Raw genomic sequence first — 21,757 nt, 5'->3', positions numbered from 1 at the left:
GGGACTCCTAACAAAGCACCTGCACATACGTGTATAAGGCAATGGTGGCCAGTGGGCAAATGCAGATGGGCCCCAGTTGGCACAGCTTCCAAAGGACAGGCATAGCTGCCAGGGATCATGGTGGGCTCAGAATACACAGCTCCTGCCCACCTCCCCAGTGGTGGCAGGTGGAATCTGTGATAAGATACTACCACTATGCAATGGCACAAGTCAATCCCATCAAATAGCATGAAGAGGTATATTAACAATCCAGATCAGAAGGAAAATGACAAGTACCCAGACATCAATCCTGAAGTCACAGAAATTTACAATCTAAATGACAGAGAATTCAAAATAGTTGTCATGAAGAAACTCAATGAGTTACAAGAAAATTCAGAAAGATGGTTCAATGAACTCAGGAATAAAATTAATGAACAGAGGGACTTCTTCACAAAAGAGACAAACTATCAGAAAAAAATCAGAAATGTTGGAGATGAAAAACACAATGGATGAGATAAAGAAAAATCTGGAATCTTTAAATAACAGAGCTGATATTATGGAGGACAGAATAAGCAATTTAGAGGACAGAAATATAGAAATACTTCAGAGGGAGAAGGAGAGAGAACTAACTAAAAAGAAATGAAGAAATTCTCCAAGAAACATCTGACTCAATTAGGAAATGCAACATCAGGATTATAGGTATTCCAAAGGGAGAAGAGTGGAGGAAAGGAGCAGAGAGCTTGTTCAAAGAATTAATAGCTGAGAACTTCCCAAATCTGGGGAAGGAACTAGAATTACATGTAAATGAAGCTAATATAACAGCTAATTACATCAATGTAAAAAGACCTTCTTCAAGGCATATTTTAGTAAAACTGGAAAAAGTCAATGACAAAGAAAAAAAATTAAGGGCAGCAAGGCAGAAGAATATAACCTACAAAAGAAGCCCTATTAGGCTTTCAGTGGATTTCTCAGCAGAAAACTTACAAGCTAGGAGAGAGTGGGATGATATATTCAAAATTCTGAAAGACAAAAACTTTCAGCCAAGAATACTCTATCCAGTGACAGTATCCTGATATTATGGAGAAATAAAAACTTTTTCAGATAAACAAAAGCTGAGGGAGTTCATCGTCACAAGACACCCCAACAAGAAACGATCAAGAAGGCCCTCATGTTTGAAAAAAAGAAAAGTGTTTACAAAGTCTTAAGCAAGGAAATAAACAGATAGACAAAATCAGAAAATTGCAGCTATCAGAACAGGTTAGCAAACAATTAAAACATTAAAAATAAAGGGAAGGAGAGCATAAAAAATAACTATAATCACTTCATCTTAATCACAAACTCACAACACAAAATGGAGTAAGTTGTGACAACAATAACTTAGATAGGGAAGAGGAAAGGGATGGAACCTGCTTAGATTAAGGAAATAAGAGGCTATCAGAAAACAGACTATCTCATCTATGAGATCTTTTATACAAACCTCACAGTAATCACTAAACAAAAAATGAAAACAAAGACACAAATGATAAATAAAGATAAAACTGAGAAAACCATCATAGAGAACGTTCAAAATGAATTGGCAGTTGGAAATACACAGGATGAGAAACAAGGGGAGTACAGAATAACCATAAAACAAGTGATAAAACAGCAGTATTGAGTCCTCATACATCAGTAATCACTTTAAATGTAAATGCATTCAATTTCACTTTAAATGTAAATGGACTGAATTCTCCAATTAAAAGACACAGAGTGGCTGGATGAACTAAAAAACAAGACCAACAATATGCTGCTTTCAGGACACACATCTCAGCTCTAAAGACAAACATAGGCTGAGAGTGAAGGGATGGAAGAAGATATTCCAAGTTAATGGCAAATAAAAGAAAGCAGGTGTTGCCATACTTATATCAGACAAAGTAGACCTCAAGATAAAAAAGGCAAGGAGAGACAAAGAGGGGCAGGATATAATAATAATAGGAACACTCCACCAAGAGGACATAACGCTTTTAAACATATGCACCTAACACAGGAGCACCAAAGTACATAAAGCAACTATTAATGGACCTAAAAGGAGAAATTAACAGCAACACAATAATAGTAGGGGACCTCAACACCCCACTTACATCAATGGCTAGATCATCCAGTCAGAAAGTCAATGAGGAAATTTGGAATTAAACAGAAAACTAGACCAGATGGACTTAATACATATATATAGAACACTCCATCCAAAAAAAGCAAAATACATATTCTTCTCAGGTGCACATGGAACATTCTCAAAGATCGACCACTTGTTGGGAAACAAGGCAAGCCTCAATAAATTTAAGAAGATTGAAATCATATCAAACATCTTTTCTGACGATAACGCTATGAAACTAGAAATCATCTATAAGAAAAAAAAGCAGGGAAAGTGACAAATACATGGAGACTAAACAACACGTTACTAACAACCAACGGATCAATGAAGAAATTAAAGGAGAAGTCAAAAAATATCTGGAGACAAATCAAAATGAAAACACACCACACCAACTCATCTGGAATGCAGCAAAAGTGCTCCTAAGAGGGAAATTCATAGCAATACAGGCTCATCTTAACAAACAAGAAAAATCCTAAATAAGTAATCTTAAACTACACCTAATAGAACTATAAAAAGAACAAATAAATCCCAAACTCAGCAGAAGGAGGGAAATAATAAAAATTAGAGAATAAATAAAATTAAAAACAAAAAACAATAGAAAGGATCAACGAAGTAAGAGCTGGTTCTTTTGAGAAGAAAAACAAAATTGACAAACCCTTAGCCAGATTCACTAAGAAAAAAAGAGGGAAGGCTCAAACAATGAAAGAGGAGAAATTACAATGGATACCACAGAAATACAAAGAATTATAAGAGAATACTTTGAAAAACTACATGCCAACAAGTTGGACAATCTAGAAGAAATGGATAAATTCTTAGACTCATACAACCTCCCAAAACTGAATCAAGAAGAAATAGAGAATACGAATAGACCAATCACAAGTAAAGAGATTGAAACAGTAATCAAAAACCTCCCAAGAAATAAAAGTCCAGGACCAGATAGCTTCTCTGGAGAATTCTACCAAACATTCAAAGAAGATTTAATACCTATCCTTCTCAAACCATCCCCCCAAAATTGAAGAAGATGGAACACTTCCTAACACATTCTATGAGGCCAACATCACCCTGATCCCAAAGCCAGACAAGGACAACACAAAGAAGGAAAATTTACAAGCCAAAATTACTGATGAACATAGATGCAAAAATCCTCAACAAAATACTGGCAAACCGAATACAGCAATACATTAAAAGGATCATAGAGCATGATCAAGTGGGATTTATACCAGGGACGCAGGGATGGTTCAACATCCTCAAATCAATCATAAAATGAGTAATAAAAAACACATGATCATCTCAATAGATGCAAAGAAAGCATCTGACAAGATCTAACATCCATTTATGATAAAAACTCTGAATAAAATGGGTATAGAAGGAAAGTACCTCAGCATAATAAAGGCCACATACAACAAACCCACAGCCAACATCATTCTCAACAGGAAAAAACTGAAAGCCATCCCTTTGAGAACAGGAACAAGACAAAGGTGCCACTCTTGCCACTCTTATTCAACATAATACTGGAGGTTGTGGCCAGAGCAATTAGGCAAGAAAAAGAAATAAAAGGAATCCAAATTGGCAAGAAAGAAGTGAAACTCTCGCTGTTTGCAGATGACATGATTTTATATATAGAAAATCCTAAAGAATCCATCAGAAAACTATTAGAAATAATCAACAACTAGAGCAAAGTTGCAGGGTACAATATCAACTTACAAAAATCAATTGCATTTCTATACTCTAATAAAAAACCAACAGAAAGAACTCAAGAATACAATCTCATTTATAATTGCAACAAAAAGAATAAAATATCTAGGAATAAATTTAACCAAGGAAGTGAAAGACCTATACAATGAAAACTATAAGACATTATTGAAAGAAATCGATGATGACATAAAGAAATAGAATGATATTACATGTACATGGATTGGAAGAATACACAGTTAAAATGTTCATACTACCTAAAGCAATCTACAGATTCAATGCAATCCTAATCAGAATCCCAAGGACATTCTGCACAGAAGTAGAACAAAGAATCCTAAAATTCATACTGGGCAACAAAAGACCCTGAATAGCTAAAGCAACCCTGAGAAAAAAGAACAAAGCTGGAGGCATCACAATCCCTGACTTTAAAATCTACCACAAAGCTATAGTAATCAAAATAGCATGTACTGGCACAAAAAGACACTAAGATCAATAGAACAGAACTGAAAGCCCAGAAATAAAACCACACACCTATGGACAGCTAATCTTCAACAACAGAGCTAAGAACATACAATGGAGAAAGGAAAATTTCTTCAATAAATAGGATTGGGAAAACTGGGCAGCCACATGCAAAAGAATGAAAGTAGACCATTATCTTTCACCATACACAAGAATTAACTCAAAATGGATTAAAGGCTTGAAGGTAAGACCCCAAACCATAAAACTCATAGAAGAAAATATAGGCAGTACACTCTGTGACATTGGTCTTGGAAGGATCTTTTCGAATATCATGTCTACTTGGGCAAGAGAAACAAAAGAAAAAATAAACAAATGGGACTACATCAGACTAAAGAGCTTCTGCAAGGCAAAGGAAACCAGGAACAAAACAAAAAGACAACTCATCAACTCGGAAAAAATATTTGCAAATCATCTATCTGACAAGGGATTAAGCTCCAAAATAGATAAAGAACTCATACAACTCCACAACAACAACAAAAAATCAACCTGATCAAAAAATGGGCAGAGGCTACGAACAGACATTTTTCCAAAGAAGATATACAGATGGCCAACAGGCACACGAAAAAATGTTCAACATCACTAATCATTAGGGAAATGCAAATCAAAATGCAAATGCAATATCACCTTACTTCTGTTAGAATGGCTATAATTACCAAGAGAAAAAAACAACATACATTGGAGAAGATGTGGAGAAGAGGGAACTCTCATACACTGCTGGTGGGAACGCAAACTGGTGTGGCCACTATGGAAAACAGTATGGAGATTTCTCAAAATATTAAAAATAGAAATTCCATACAACCCAGGTATCCCACTACCAGGTATTTATCCAAAGAACTTGAAATAAACAATTCAAATGATTTATGCATCCCTGTTCACTGCAGCATTATTCACAATAGCCAAGAAGTGGAAGCACCTCATGTACCCAACAACTGATGGGTGGATAAAGAAGACATGGTATATATATGTACAATGGAATACTACTCAGCCGTAAAAAAGGGACAAAATCGTCCCATTTGCAATAACATGGATGGAGCTTGAGGGTATTATGTTAAGCAAAATAGGCCAGACAGAAAGACAAACACCACGTGGTTTCACCCACATGTGGAAAATAAATAAAAACATGGACAGAGAACAGAGTAGTGGTTACCAGAGGGGAAGGGGTGAGGGGGTGGACATAAAAGGTAAAAGCGCACATAGATATGTTGACTGACAAATAATGTACAACGGAAATTTCACAAAACTATTATGACCTCAATAAAATAAGTAAAAAAAAAAATAAAAGGAGCAATGGACTTGAATAGACATTTCTCCAAAGAAGATATACGAATGGCTAACAAGCACATGAAAAGATACTCAACATTACTAGTCATTAAGGAAATGGCAATTGGAAACTACACTGAGATACCATCTCACAGCCATCAGGAAGGCTACTACCAAAAAAAAGCAGAAAACAACAAGTGTTGGCTAGGATGTAGAGAAACTGGAACTCTTGTGCACTGTTGGTGGGAATGTAAAATGGTACACCTGCTGTGGAAAACAGTATGGAGGTTCCTCAAAAAAATTAAAAATAGATTTACCATATGACGTTGCAATTCCACTTCTGGGCATATACCCAAAAGAACTAAAAGCAGTTTCAAAGAGAGATCTGTACACTCATGTTCATAGCACCATTATTCACAATAGCTAAAACACGGAAGCAACCCAAGTGTCCACTGACTGATGAATGGGTAAGCAAAATGTGGTATGTACATACAATGGAATATTAGTCTTAAAAAGGAAGGAAATTCTGCAATATGCTACAACATGGATAAGCCTTGAGCACATTATGCTAAGTGAAATAAATCAGTCACAAAAAGACAAATACTGTATGATCCAATTGTGTGAGGTACTTAGAATAGTCAATCAGAAAGTATAACGGTGGATGCTAGGGGGAAGGGAGAATGGGAAGATACTGTACACTGGGTATAGAGTTTCAGATTTACAAGATGAAAAGAGTTATGAGGAAAGATGGTGGTGACGGCTGCACAACAATGTGAACGTATTTAATACCACTGAACTACGCACTTAAAAATGGTTGACAGTAAACTCTACGCTATGTGTATTTTACCATGATAAAAGAATTAGAGAAAAAAAGAATAACATGGGAGGAATCAGTCTAATATAGCTACCATAATCAAGACTGTAGACACACAAATTAATGAAACAGATCAGAGAACCCAGAAAAATACCCACACAAACATGCCTGATTTTCAAAAAACATACAAAAGCACTTCAATGGAGGAAGGATAGCCTTTTCAACAAATGCTGCTGGAGCAACTTGACACCCATAGGTAACAACATAAACCTCAACCAAAGTCTTACACGTTATACAAAAATGAACTCAAAATGGATCACGAACTTAAGTGTAAAAAGGTAAAACTATAAAATTTTTAGAAAAAATATAAGAGAAAAGTCTTCAGGAGCTAGAGTGAGGCAAAGAACTCTCAGACTTATACCAACGCATATTCCATCAAAGAAAAAATTGATAAATTGGATTTTATAAAAAATAAAAATTTTTTCTGAGAAGGACCCTGTTAAGAAGATAAAAGAGAAGTGCTATGGTCTGAATGTTTATGTCTCCTCAAAATTCATACATTTAAATCCTAACCCCTAAAGGTGATGGTATTAGTAGGTAGGGCCTTTGGGAGGAGATGAGTCATGAGGGTGGAGCCCTCATGAATTTGATTAGTGCTCTAATGAAGAGAACTGTGCAAAATAAACGTTTGTTGTTTATAAACTACCCTATCTTTGGTATTTTGTTACAGCAGCCTGAAAGGACTAAGAAAACAAGCTACAGACTGAGAGAAGGTATTTGCAAACCACATATCCAACAAAGGACTAGTATGTAAAATATATAAAGAATTCTCAAAATTCAACAGTATAATACCAAAAACTCCAATTAGAAAATGGACAAAAGACACAAAAAGACATTTCTCTGAAGAGAATGTAACGATGACAAACAAGCACATGAAAAGATGTTCAACATCATTAGTGTTCAAAAATACTAAGACGGCGGCCACTGTTTGAATATATACCCCCAGATCAAACACTCGGATAACCAAATTTTATTTGGTCCTGACTTCACTGCAATGCTAACTCTGACCCTAAACAAAACTTAAGCTTTCTTTATGTCAGCATGACCTTACAGCTTCCTAGCTAACCAGCTACAAACAAGTAAGCTTAAGCAATGAAAAGGAAGGTTAAGTTTCTACTAACCAATCACAATAGCAAACAACGTACTCATTCATGCTTTATAAACTGAATTGTAACTGCTGAAAGCAAACTTCTAACCACTTTCACTTTGAAGTCTCCCTGTTGGTCAACAGGGTTTTTTCTTGTTCAATAAACTATTCATATCAAGTAAAGCTCTCTGTATTTTCTTTTGACATTAGCCACTAGGGAAATTAAAATCACAATGCGCTATCACAACATACCTATCAGAACAGCTAAAATAAAAACGACACTACCAAATGCTAGCGAGGATGCAGAGAAACTAGATCACTCACATATTGCTGGTGGGAATGTAAAATGGTAGAGGCACTCTGGAAGACAGATTGGAAGTTCCTTTAAAAACTGAACATCCAACCACCATGCCACCCAGCAATTGCACTCCTGGGCGTTTACACCAGAGAAATGAAGCCTTATGTGCACACAATAACCTCTATTTTTTATAGCCAAAGACTACAAACTGCCCAGATGTCCCCCAGTGGGTGAATGGCAGACAGACTGTAGTACATCCATACCATGGAATACTACTCAGCAACAAAAACGAATAAAATAGTGATATATCCAACAACTTGCATCAATCTCATGGGCATTATGCTGAACAACAAAAACCCAAACCCAAAAGCTTAGCGATTCAATTTAGATAACATTCTTGAAATCACAAAATTATAGAAATGGGGGACATACTGGTGACGGCCAAGAGTTGGGGGAAGGGTGTGCAGTGGGAGGGAAATGAATATGGCTGTAAAACGGCAACAAAGGGGCTCCTTGGGGTGATAGGAACCTTCTGTATCCCCACTGTAGCAACGGCAATATCCTGCTTGGGATATTTTACTACAGGTCTGCAAATTGTTACCATCGGGAAAACCAGGTAATGGATCTCTTTGTATTATTTCTTACATACACGTGAATATACATTTATCTCAAAATAAAAAGTTTAACTAAAAATGTTTTGATAAAGCTTGCAATTGACTCACACTTGTTCACCATATATCCTACTTTTACTTATATGTTTGAAATATCTCAGGATAATCATTTTAAATTTTACTGTAAATCTTGTGGATGGTTTCTTTTTATGAGTTTCGGGGAGTGAAGAGCTTTGTGGCAACCAAGACTAACTTTCATCTTTGACTTTTATCTGAAAATGTACCCCTCAAGGATTTCAGAGATGACTGAAGAATAATGGGTTTTCCTCACATGTCTGTAGTTGGTTGGGGCTATTGAGTTTGGGGAAAAAATAAGATCTCAATGAATTTCTCCTGTAAGAACAGTGAGCGGCTTCCAAGGTGTATAATGTCTGTCAGAAGATTGAAGGTTAAAGCAAAGATGTCAGCTTCTTTATTTTAGAATCATTAATTCTAAGCTCCTGATACTCAGGGAAATTATTTGAGGGCTATCAAATCTGATAGTTTACTTTTTTCTCATTGTTCTTCATTTTAGAGATCCTTATTGTTTTTGGTTGTTCCAAGCTCTAAAAACGTTTTCCAGATAATCATGTAAGTCATAAAACAATGTTTAGTGTGAGAATCAGTAATTTAAAAATTGTATCAGCTGTTGAGATTCAGCAGTAAGTTTACTAAATCTTAGTTAAAAATAGATTGTTGGGGCCGGCCCCATGGCTCACTGGTTAAGTTCACAAGCTCCGCTTCGGCGGCCCAGGGTTTCGCCAGTTCAGAGCCTGGGCGCGGACCTAGTACTGCTCATCAAGCTGTGCTGAAGTGGCGTCTCACATAGGAGAACCTGAAGGACCTACAACTAAAATATACAACTAGGTACTGGGGGGCTTTAGGGGAGAAGAAGGAAAAAAGAAACGATTGGCAACACATGTTAGCTCAGGTGCCAATCTTTGAAAGAAAGCAACAGTAGATTGTTTCCAGTTATTTGCTGCCCTTATGCTAAGGGATTACGCATCCCTATGTGGTGTGCATGCCTCCTGGTACACTCCCCTACTGACGCTGGTTTGGGCCACATTACTTTGGAGCTCAGAAGTGACTGATAAATGCTACCTCTGAAAGCTTTAAAAGACATCACAGGGTGTGGCCGTCTCTTTTCCCTATGCCAAGAGTCTGGGATGTCCCAGGTAAGGGTCTCAGAAGAGAGAGCACACAGAGCTGAGTCAGAGCCCACCATAAAGGACACGAATCACAAATGAGAGAGAAACCTCTGTTTCTGTAGGTCACTGAGATTCTGAGATTTTGTTTCTGCAGCATAACCTAGTGAAAGTTGAGTAACATGGATTGAAAACCTACAAAAGCTCAATTTATTTCCATTTTCTTCCTAGTGGAGATGAATACAGAATGACTATGGAAGTTTTCCCAAATCTTCACATAACATAGCTTTGTTTGCTTAAACGACTTCTACAAAACAATGGTTTCAACTTAAATCCTGATTGTAAACTCCCAATACTGCTTATTTATAAATGAAATATATGTGCTATCGTACTAACGTATTGTATACACAATAAAACACATAGAAATAGAAAATTTTAAATAATTAGGCAAAAATGAAATATATGGTACTTAAAATATTTATTAACAGTACAAAAGTCCTTTTTGTTCTGGCTTATTTGTGAATGAATCTTTTCTAAATAATACTACTAACACTTTGGATTTAGCCATTCAAAGATCTGATACCTAGATTCAGTTTATTTTGTTACTTGGTTTAAATGGATATCATAGTTGAAGAGGATTCATTTACAAAGATATGGAGATCCAAATGGAAGAAGCCGTTCTTAGGCAGTACCTAACTAAACCATGCTACTATCAATTTCATTCACCAATTACAAAAAAGAAAAAAAAAGCAACATTATTTGCTTTAATCTACACTCCCTATCTATGATCATAACCAGTTATGCGAGACACACCTTCAGCACGATAGCAGGACAATCTTGTCTTTTTTTAATTTCTTTTTATTTTTTTGCTGAGGAAGACTAGCCCTGAGCTAACATATGTTGTCAATCTTCCTCATTTTTTTGCTTGAAGAAGATTAGCCCTGAGCTAACATCTGTGCCAATCTTCCTCTACTTTATATGTGGGTGGCCACCACAGGGAATCAATTTGATACTGCCTTCTGCTTTATTTTCAACATCCAATCATTCAGCAAGTCTTAGTGATTTAATTTCCTAAATGGTTCTCAAAACCATCCATGTCTCCATTGCTCTGCTACCACCACCTCACCTCACTGCTCTCACTACATCAGCCTTTCTTGATTCTCCTTATATTCACCTTCGCTCTCTTCTCTCTCCAATCACTCTCTAAGCAGCAGGCAGAATGATCTTTTTGAAAAACAAATCTGATTGTGTCATTCCTTGCTTTAAACTATTCAATGGCTCCCTAATACTCTTAAGAAAGAATTCAATATAGAATATGGTTAAGTATAGACGTGGTGAAGACTTAGGTTCAAATCTGGGCCTGCTATGCTCTGTGAGCATCCTCACAAAGCATCAGTTTCCTCATTAGAAAAATGGAGATACCACCTCCATGTTACGTGGGGCTGGCCCAATGGCATAGTGGTTGAGCTCGCATGCTCTGCTTTGGCGGCCCAGGGTTTGCAGGTTTGGATCCTGGGTGCAGACCTACACACCACTCATCAAGCTATCCTGTGGTGGCATCCTACATACAAAAAATAGAGGAAGACTGGCACAGACGTTAGCTCAACAACAATCTTCCTCAAGCAAAAAGAGGAAGATTGGCAACAGATGTTAGCTCAGGGCTAATCTTCCTCAACAAAGAAAAAACAGGAAAAAAAGTTGTTATGGGGATTAGTCAAGATAATTCAGTATAAAGAAGGCTCTGAGCCCTCCAACGACACTGTTCCTTTCATGAGAACAGCACTACTACTTCCGACAATGCTGCTTCATGGCATCAGGCCCCTGAATTTTCCAAGATGTCATTCTAAAATTCTTCTAAACCAGTAATCAAATCGAGAAGTCACCAAATTTTCCTTAAATGACTTATCTTGGTTTTTTCACTCTTATGAACATATATTCATTTTATTTTGAAGGAAGCCACTTAAGATGCAGACCACACTTATTTCTAAATATCACATTAAGCTCCGAGTATGCAGCCTGTAGTATGAAGACACATAACAACAAACAATAATTTTGTAAACAATTGGCTGAAGAGGCAAATACCTGCATAGCAATAGGTCCTGGGGACATTTGAGAGCTGTAATTCATTCCTATCATGCCTTGCATATTAGGCTGCATGACAGAGACCATAGGAAATCCTTGTTGCTGCATCGGCATCAGGCCTGCTGAAAAACAGAAAGGTACCATTAAAGGCAATGTGTTTTAAAGTGTATTTTCTTAAAACCCTAAGTACCTAAAGGACTTATTATTTGGGAGGTGGGAAAAGCACATGCTCTGGAGTGAGACAGATTTGATATGAATTCCAACTCCATCATTTACTTAGCTATGTGATCTCGGGCAAGTTAGAAAACTTCATCCGTAAAATGAAATAATACAATACCTGTTACACTACAGAACTTTTGTGCATACTTAAATCATTAATAGCATGCCCTAACTGTGATATCTGGCCTTCAAGAAGGCCCACAGCAATCTCTGCCTCTTGGTAATCATACCCTTGTCATTCTCTCCCACACTGAATAGGGCTGACCAGTATAACCAATAGGATATTGTGGAAATGACACTGTGTAACTTCCAAGGTTAGTTCTTAAAAACCACTGCAGGGGCCAGCCCTGTGGCCGAGTAGTTGAGTTCGCGCGCTCCGCTTCGCTAACACAGGGTTTCGCCGTGGGTTCGGATCCTGGGCACGGACATGGCACCGCTCATCAGGCCACAGTGAGGCGGCATCCCACATGCCACAACTAGAAGGACCCACAACTTAAAAAAAAAGTATACAACTATGTACTGGGAGGATCGGGGGAGAAAAAGCAGGAAAAATAAAAAAAGATAAAAAAAACCCAAAACAAAACACTGCAGCTTTTCCTTGCTCTCTTGGATACCTGCTCTGGGGAAAGCCACTGCCACATCATGAGGGAACTCAAGTAGTCCTATGGACAATCCATGTGGCAAGGAACTGAAACCTCTTTCCAAAAGGCAGCACAGATGTGCCATCTACGTGACTGAGCCATCTTGGAAACAGATCTTCCAGTCCCGTCAAACCTTTAGATGACTACAGCCCTGGCTGACATCTTCACTGTAATCTCTTTGGCCCTCAGCCAAAACCCCCCAGTAAAGCCACTCCTGTATACCTGACCCACAGACACAATGTGAAATAATAAAATGTTTATTTTTTTAAGTTTTGGGGTAATTTTTTTATGCAGCATCAGATAACTAACACAATAGTGGTTAAGAGCATGTCATTTACGAGCTTTTGCTTAACTTCTTTCTGTGCCTTGGTTTCTCATCTGTAGAGCTGTTTAATACCTAATATACTTGAAGAAATGATATTCCTCTTCTCTTTCCTTACATGAATAGTTAATATGACATTTACCATAAAACAGCCATCAGCATGCAAAGTGTATAATGCAACGGCAGGAAAACTATCATGAAAGTATGATGGAGAGTATAGGAGCTCCCCAAGTCTTCCGATGAAGTATTCCCAAGAGCAGAGGAGAATGAAGATACATCCCTGTGGGGATTTAATAAATACTAAACCTCTGCTATATTTTAGGCACAGTTCTAGATACTCGGTATACAACAGCGAATAAAACAAAATCCCTACATAGCCTGAACACAAATTTCAATCGAATGTTGCATTTTACCATACATTACATCTATGTAGGTCTACTATAAGGAGCTTTTAATCAAATTTTGATTAAAAAAAATTAAAGGTCCGATAAAGCATGCCATGTTTATCTTGCTGGTTCTGTCTACCTTCAAAGTTATTTATACATAGTTTAATTTCAGAAGCACAGACATCCACATTTGTAGGTAACATATATTAGCGGCAAGCTATTCATTTATTCAAGTATTGGAGGGCCTACTCCATACCAGGCACCATTCTAGGGACACGGAGGTGAAAAAAACCAGGTCTTTGCCCTCATGGAACTTACACTGTAATTGGAGGAGAGAGACAATAAAAAAATAAGCACATGTCAGGTGGTGATAAGAGCCAGGACAACAAATATAGCAGGGTAAGGGAGAAAGGGAGAGTCAGGGAAAACAGTGGCTGCTATTTCACAGTCAGAAAAGGTTTCACCAATGGGCTGGCATTGAAGCAAGGACTTGAAGGAAGTAAGAGAGCGAGCCATGTGGATATTTGGGAAGAGTATTCCTGACAAAGGAACACCAAATGCAAAGGCCTTGAGGTGTCATGGAGAGTTAGAATGCACAGACTGAATATAACCACACTAAGACGTTTTCCCTCTTATCTCTTTGGACCTAAAGTTTTATTTATTTTAATTAATTTTATTTAATTCTTGAATGGGTAATTCCAGTATTTGGTAGAACATTTAAAGGCATAAAAGTACACACAGTGGAAAGTAAGTCTCATTTCTCTCCTGTCTCCTGTTCACCTACTCATGAGCTTGTGGCCACTCTTGTTGTCTTTTTTTTTTTTGCATACACTTTCAGAAACAATCCACACATAATTTAAAGCCTTCAAATGATCAAAAAGTCCACTCTAATATACTCTGGAAAAAGAAAAAATCTCAAAAACAATTCCAAATTCCAGAATAAAAAAATATCAGGCAACCTTTTGGGCTCTCTTCTTGTCCTGTTCCTTCGCTCCATGTGTAGATTTTTACTTGAAAGTTTATAAAAAGGCAAAATAATGAACCATGATAATCAACAAATAACTTTGTAATGCCTTCCTAAAGAACAGCAGATCTCAAACCATTTGATCTAAATCTGGGGCACATCTACTTACAGATAGCTTAAATAATGCACAAATGGGAGCACAATGAAAAGAATACAACAGGCCCTTGGAAAAATTTACCTGAAACTAAAGCTCCATCACTGATTATAAATGGAGACAAGTCAGTATGAGCCAGTCACTGACCACCTGCTACTGAGCTGCTCTTTATCTTTCATCTCTCTTGGTGACCTAGGAGTCTCTGTTTCTCTAGCAAGTTGACCATAACCAGTCAACACTGACTTTGTGAGAAGGGCCAGTTTTCAGAAGCAGCTTGGCATGTGCAGAGGAGGGGAGTACGCGGAGCAGGAGAAGTGAGCAGAAAGAAAGAAGGGCAGGCATATTCCTCCTTCAGTGTTGTGTCCCAGTGGCACAGCAGCATGAGTCATGATTGTATTCCTTCACTACTGTTTCTTAAAGACAACGCTAGAAGTGATACTGGGGGGCCCTTGTCCAAAACCAAGAGAGAAGGGATATACCTGGTGGAGAAATTGCTAGAAGAAAACTGAGACTTAAAACAGTTTAAACTGAATCAGAATATGTAATTTCTTATGTACATAATTATAATAAGACCAAATTCATACAGAGAAAACACAGTACAGTAGTCCCACCGTATCTGAGTGAGATACATTCTAAGACCTCCAGTGCATGCTGAAACCACGATAATATCGACTATGTTTTTTCCCATACATACAGACATACATGCCTATGATAAAGTTTAATTTATAAATTAGGCACAGTAAGAGAGTAACAATAACTAATAATAAAATAGAACAATTATAGCATACTGTAATAAAAGTTACCACAGATCTTAGGAACCTCAGCATGTGATATTTTTTCTTTCCTTAAGCTGAGAACTTTCACCTTTTTACTTAAAGGAAGTACTTTATAGCTTCTCTTTGGCATATCCGAATTGGCAGCATCACTATTCTGCACTTTGGGGCCATTATTAAGCAAAATAAGCGCTCCTTGAACACAAGCACTGCAATACCACAATAGTCGATCTGATAACCCGACGGCTACTAAGTGACTAACAGGTGGGCAGCAAATACAGTGTGGATATGCTGGACAAAGGGACGATGCATGTCCCGGGAGGGACAGAGCGGGACAGTGTGAGAGTTCATCAAGCTACTCAAAACAGTGTGCCATTTAAAACTTATGAATAGTTTATTTCTGGAATTTTCCATTTAATATTTTCAGACAGTGGTTGACTGTGGGTAACTGAAACCACGGAAAGTGCAATGAAGGATAAGAGACTACTATAGTATAAAATAACTAAAGAGGTCATTTATTCATTCAACAAACACTATAGAGACCCTATTATTTTCTATCAGCATGCTGGGTGCTGGAGATACTGATGAGCATAAGGCAGACATAACCCCTGCCCTATGGAGCTAACAATTTAGAAGAAGACTAGATAGGAGGAAGATGTCATTCAGAGAATTATAGTTCATTTCATTTTTGTCACCCGTTCTTTAATATGCTTGTCCTGAAAATCTTCATCTCTGAGATGAAATAACAATCCGTCAATATACTGTTTAAACAAGTTTGGGAGAAATGAGGAATGATCCTTATTATTCTCCAAATTATATAATTTTTGAGAAATTTGAAGAGTAACTGTCATAGAGACTCAAGACTGTATGGAAATTTTACTCTATTTGGCAGCAACAGGACTTTTTTTTTTTTTACCCACTTAATCTCCAAATTCAGAAACATAATAGTGAAAACTAAAAGTTCAAAACTTAAGCTCTCACATACCTTGAGGGGGTCTCATCCCACCCGCAACCGGAAACATGAAGCTGAAAACAGAACAGAAATACATGGAGATCTTCATATGTACAAAGATTTCAAACAAAACACGTAAGTTTTTACATAAATGAAAGACTGGCAGGCAGGGCCCTGGGCTGTGTTCTGCAGTACAAGATCGAATTACCCAATAGCCATACAGGATGATGACAGTCAGAAGTGAGCGTAGAGGGAAAATTTTTGAACTAGAAGACAGAAGACCTTGAAACTCGTCCTGGTTCTGTCACTGTGTGATTTTCCCGGATTCCAATTTCTCCATCCATAAAACGAGAGAGCTGGATTAGATTCAAGTCAGTGAACATTTTCTGAGTGCCTGCTACATGAAAGGACTGAATTAGCTCACAGTCTCATTGAAGACACAGACGTAGGCAAATCACTTTAACAGAGGATAGGATGTGCTAAGTGCTGTGAGAGGTCTAAAACACCAACACAAATGAGAAGAAAAAGATGGATTTGATGGGTTATATCTCGGGAAGTTTTGTGGAGGTATCTTTTGAGCTGAATCTTAAAGAGAGGCACACTATACAGCTTGAGCAAAAGCTCTGAGGCCAGAGCTGTGGGTGTGTTCAGAGAAATGATTTAAGGTTGCACATAAGATATAGGATTAGAAAAGTAAGCGGATTGTAGAGGGCCTTTACAATGTTCAATTTTATTTGAATATTATATGAAGTTGTCAGAGATTTTTTTTAGCTGTGGCAAAACACACATAACATAAAAATTTACCATTTTAAACATTTTTAAGAATACAGTTCAGCGGCATTACGTACACTCACAATGTTGGACAACCATCACTATGACCCATTTTCAGAACTTTTTCATCATCCCAAATTCTGTACCCATTAAACAATAACTCCCCATTCCTCCCTCCCTCCAACCCCTGGTGGCCACTACTCTACTTTTTGTCTCTATGAATGTGCCTATTCTGGCTATCTCATATTAAGTGCAATCATACAATACTTGTCCTTTTGTATCTGGCTTCTTTCACTTAACATTTTCAAGGCTCATCTATGTTATAGCATGTATCAGAATTTCATTCCCTTTTATGGTGGAATAATACTCCATTGTACCACATTTTGTTTATCCATTCATCTGTCGATGGACACTGGCTTGTTTCTACCTTTTGGCTATCGTGAATAACGCTGCTGTGAACATTGGTATACAAGCATCTATCTGAGTCCCTCTTCAATTCTTTTGCGTGTATACTTAGAAGTAGTATTGCTGGATCATATGGTAATTCTGTGTTTACTTTTTAAGAAAATGCCAAACTGTTTTCCAAAGCAGCTGCACCATTTTACATTCCCATGAGCAATGCACGAGGGTTCCAGTTTCTCCACGTCCTCGTCAACACTTGTTATTTTCTGTTTTTTTGATGATAGTTATCCTAATGGTATGAAATGGTATCTCGCTGTGATCTGGATCTGCATTTCCCTGATTTAGGCTTTAAGTAGGAGAGTGTAACTATCAGAAACGTGCTTTAGGTTTCTCTAGTAACACAGTATGGCAGAGAAGACTTGAAGTACAAAGAATTAGCTAAGAAACTATCACAATAATCTTAATGAAATGAAAAGGACCATAACCAGAGTATGGGAATGGAAAAGGAGACATGAATGAAAGCTATTTAAAAGGAAGAATCAGCAGGACTTGGAAACTGCCAGGATGGGGAACAGCAGTGAAAAAGCAGAAAGGGCTGATGATGATGCTGAGATTTTGAGCCTGGGCAACTGGCCCCATGGTGATGCTGTTTACTGAAAACAGGAGCCCAACGTGAGTATGTTTGGGAAGAAAGGTGGCAAGAGTGGGTCCGTGAGGAGCAATCTAACAGGTAATCAGAAAAGTAACTCAAGCTCAGGAGAAGGGTCTAGACCAATCTAGCTAGGCTCTTTTAAATAAAAGTAAAAAAAGCAAAACAACAACAACAAAAAAACCCACCTCTGGTTCTGGGTGAAATAGCCAGGAGAATGTGTATATACAGTGAGAAGACAACAAAGGACAACCTTGGAGAATTCTTGTAGTGAAAACTGAGTAAGGAATGGTCACTGAGAACCAAGAGAGTTGGTTATAACTGAGGAAGGACCACCCTTCCGAAAGAAGGTAATTACCAACGTCTAACGCTATGGACAAGCTGATCAGAAGGAGGATTCATCGATAAAGATCACTGCTTTCGAAAATGCTGATCTTTGAGGGAACAGTTTCAAGAGAGGAAGAGGAAGGGGTCTGTAGAGAGAAAGTGAGGATACAAAACACATGCTTAGAGATTGAGAAAACAAGGTTTTTGAGGGAATGGGATTAACACAGCAAGGTAGCAAAAGGGATCTGCTTTGAAAAGGAAGAGGAGACTGGTTGGACCAGAAGCTAAGTAAGACATTGATAAGACAGGCAATCTGGCAAAAAACTGGGCAGCAAGATGACCGACAATTTGATTTCAAAAGCAAAACCACTATTTATCACTGTTGTCCTAGTAGGAAAGCAGAACTGTGAGCTCCACTTGTCTCATGCCTACCTCATGCCTCCTTCCTTCTCAGTTACCTTTGCTACTAACCTAGATGAGCCCTCGCTTCTCAGGCCTGGACTCCGACAAGGCTTCCTAACGGATCTCCCCACCTCCAGACAGCTTCTAACGCAGCTCATACAGCACAGGTGGGGTGCATCTTCCTAAAGGACCTTTTGATAAGGCTACTCTTGGAGTTAAAACTACGTAATAATTTCCTCTTAAGCTGAATTTCCTTAGTTTATATTCAAGGCCCTCTCAAGTTTTAGCACAATTTTCTTTTTCAGTTTCATATCACAAAACTCTTCTCTCCCACTCAGTGCCATGGTCCGTGTGGCCCACCTGTTGTGCCCTAGTGTTCACTAGGCCTTCCCATCTCCATGACAATCTCTTGACCCTTTCCTATTCCCCCAAATGAGGCCCAGTTGAAATACCTCTTCTTTGCCTTCAATGTAGCTTGAATCCACTAACATTTATAGAATGTTTTCCATGTGCTAGACTGTGCTAGAAGCAGTGGAAGATGAAAAGGTGAGGAAGCCCTTAAGAAGCTTATAAAAGAGCAGGAAAAAAATAGACAATCGCACAAATGATAATATCCCAGAAGAATACAAACTAATCAAGATCTCTCAACTCTTTTTTTCTGCCATACTTGACTTCAAAAAAATATATATATGTACTTCTCATTTCTTGGGTAAATTGTGCCCTTTTTACAACTCTACCATTTATTCTAAAATAGCCCGTTCAGGATACCAAACAAAAGCAGGCTAATATTAATAAAGTTGGAAAATGTCATTGCTTTTTGCCTAGTCTCTTAGAACAGAGACAAGTATCTAACATGATAAGTTATAATTCATGGATTTTCTCCATTAAAAGCTGAGAGAGGCTGCCTGGTTCTTTTTCTTTCTCCCTAAAAAAACCTTCCGTATAAAATAACCTCAGCCCTCACCACTGCTGTCTAAAAACCCTAATATTCTTTCTTTATTGAGCAGACAGCTTCTCAGTCTCAGAAAGTTTCCACTATGTGTAACACTGACCATACAGTTTTCAAGGTAAGGATCATTTTAACCACTTTTCTCTTCCACGTATCCTCTCGAGTTTTAGAATGCAGATGTTACAGGCAAATTTTACGGAGGAAAGAAATTTTAAAATCACTCACTCTAACTTCTATCACAATTCAGGCTGTATTTATTAAAAAGTTTGTGTTCATGAGCTGAGTATGTTAAAGTACTATAAACTAAGGAGAATGAGCCACTTCAGTTTCTGCACCTGAGGTCCCCCTCCCCCAAAAGCTAAAATAAACCCCCAATCCAAAACCCCAAAAACCTGGGCCTAGAATACCAAATTCTTTTAAGTTCATATTTTCCTAGAACTTGGTGCTAAGATTAATACATACTTGATCAATTTAATGCCACTCAAGAACATTTTAGAGACTGTCATCACACGTAGAAAAGAAACAGAGACTACACATTTGTCTTCTCCAGCCAGAAACTGACTTATATCAAATATTCATGAAAAACTCTAATGAAACAGCGGAAAAGAGAAAACAAAAGAGAAAGAAGGCAGCCTTAAATTTAAAAGATGTGTAGAGGAAATGCAAAGTGGGGCTGCACACAGGTGGTTTATTTAACAGCGACTGCTCTTTTTCCCTAGCATACATAGAAGCACTTAGCATATATACGAAGCAGGAGGTGATAACTTTACAGACTTTACACTTCTGGAGTGTTCATGACTCCAAAATTAGAACGCTGCATATCAGAAAACTAACACTTTGTTTTCCAAAAATAATTTAGGATGCTCAAGATAAAAAGCTAATTTTACCTTCAAATATGTGCAGTATGTGTTGGCTAACAAAACAAAATCAGACTAGGTCCTTATAGAAGTGGGGTGAAAACTTCCCGGAAAAAAAAACATTTCCCTAAACGATAAACTTGTCAAGTTGCAAATGTTCACCTCCGTTATTGCTCTGGGTATGAGGACCACAAGCAATTATTAGCTGACACACGACAGAGGGCAGATTTGTTTAAGGGTTAAGTAAAAGGCTGGAAGCCTTGTTCTAATAACTGCGTAACCGTGTTTAACAACGAATTGTTTTTTAATAAGGAGGCAAGTCTTAAGAGCTAAGCTTACAAGAGCTCTATTTACTAGTTCAAAGGTCTTCAGATTTTCCTGCTGTTTCTCGTGTGTTAAAGAAATAAAAAGGACAGTACGCTCTAAAAGGGGAAAAGACAAATAGTCCACACACATCTTGGAAACAGTTGTCCAGCTTTGTGACCAGATTTTTGGAGCCTTCCCTACAGCATCCCTGGTCAAGCCCGGGGAAAGGGAAGTGTCTGGTCGGTTCAGATGGAGCCAGGGCTGGAAGCGAGGCGTCGGGGTCCCTCCCGTCCCAGGCCCCCGAGCGGACCCGCACCTTCTCCTCCCCTCTCCTGCCCGCACTGGGCGCGCGCTCGCTCCCCGCTCGGCTCCAGCAGCCAGTGCCCCGAGCCTGGAGGACAGGAGGCGGGCGCCGGGCTCCCTCCGCCCCTTCGGCCTAGGTCCCCGGAGGACGACCCTCTCCAGTAGCCCAGTTCCAAAGAAAAAGGGGTCGAAGCGGGCGAAAACCGCCATACCCGCCCGCCCAACATCCCTCGCCGCGGCGGCGGGCGGGCCCCGGCCCAGCCCTTCGCACCCACCTGCTTCCCCCGGCTGCCCCCGCGCCCGCTCCCGCGGCCCCGCCGCCGCCAGCTCCCGCTCCCGGCCGCAACGCCATCTTGCTCCCGGCCCGCCGCCGCCGCCGCCACCTTACGAGCAGCTGTCAGATGAAGACAGTCACTTCCGGGGCAAACGCCAGGCCCCACCTCGCCGCGGCCTAGGCGACTGGGCGGGGTCGCGCGCCCACGTGACTCCGCGCGCCCCGGGGAAGGGCGGCGAGCCCCCATCACGTGACCCGGCCGCCGCTGGGGGTCCGCAGGTGCAATTCCAGTGCTGGGGCTGGTGCGGCGGTCTCACGCCGGCTGCAGGAGCTGATTCATTCTCCGGCAAGGCCCTGGAGGGCCCAGCTGGAAGTCGAGCGGCAAGGCGTTG

The 21,757-nt window shown here is 39.0% G+C and overlaps 1 protein-coding gene across 35 annotated transcripts in view; it reads right to left on the bottom strand.

Moving 5' to 3' along the window:
• Positions 1–21,523, bottom strand: part of SYNRG (synergin gamma) — an 84,348-nt gene extending 62,825 nt beyond the window's left edge. For 31 of the 35 annotated variants that reach the window (XR_011493713.1, XR_011493714.1, XM_044744504.2 and 28 more), the window contains exons 1-3: positions 21,367–21,523; positions 16,159–16,199; positions 11,715–11,836 (exon numbers count right to left, since the gene is read on the bottom strand). Coding sequence is in view for 33 of the 35 variants with exons in the window: in XM_044744504.2 (XP_044600439.1) it covers positions 11,715–11,836; positions 16,159–16,199; positions 21,367–21,443 (240 nt within the window). In the remaining 2 variants the exon portion in view is untranslated. The remainder of the gene's footprint in view (positions 1–11,714; positions 11,837–16,158; positions 16,200–21,366) is intronic. The other 4 variants (XM_044744505.2, XM_070482815.1, XM_070482830.1 and 1 more) reach the window with 1 other exon arrangement.
• Between the last annotated feature and the right edge of the window lie 234 nt (positions 21,524–21,757).

Source organism: Equus asinus, chromosome 13, assembly GCF_041296235.1.
Source record: "Equus asinus isolate D_3611 breed Donkey chromosome 13, EquAss-T2T_v2, whole genome shotgun sequence".
NCBI lineage: Eukaryota > Metazoa > Chordata > Mammalia > Perissodactyla > Equidae > Equus > Equus asinus.
The sequence above is the reverse complement of the archived record's forward strand: the minus strand, read 5'-3'. Positions and strand labels throughout refer to the sequence as shown.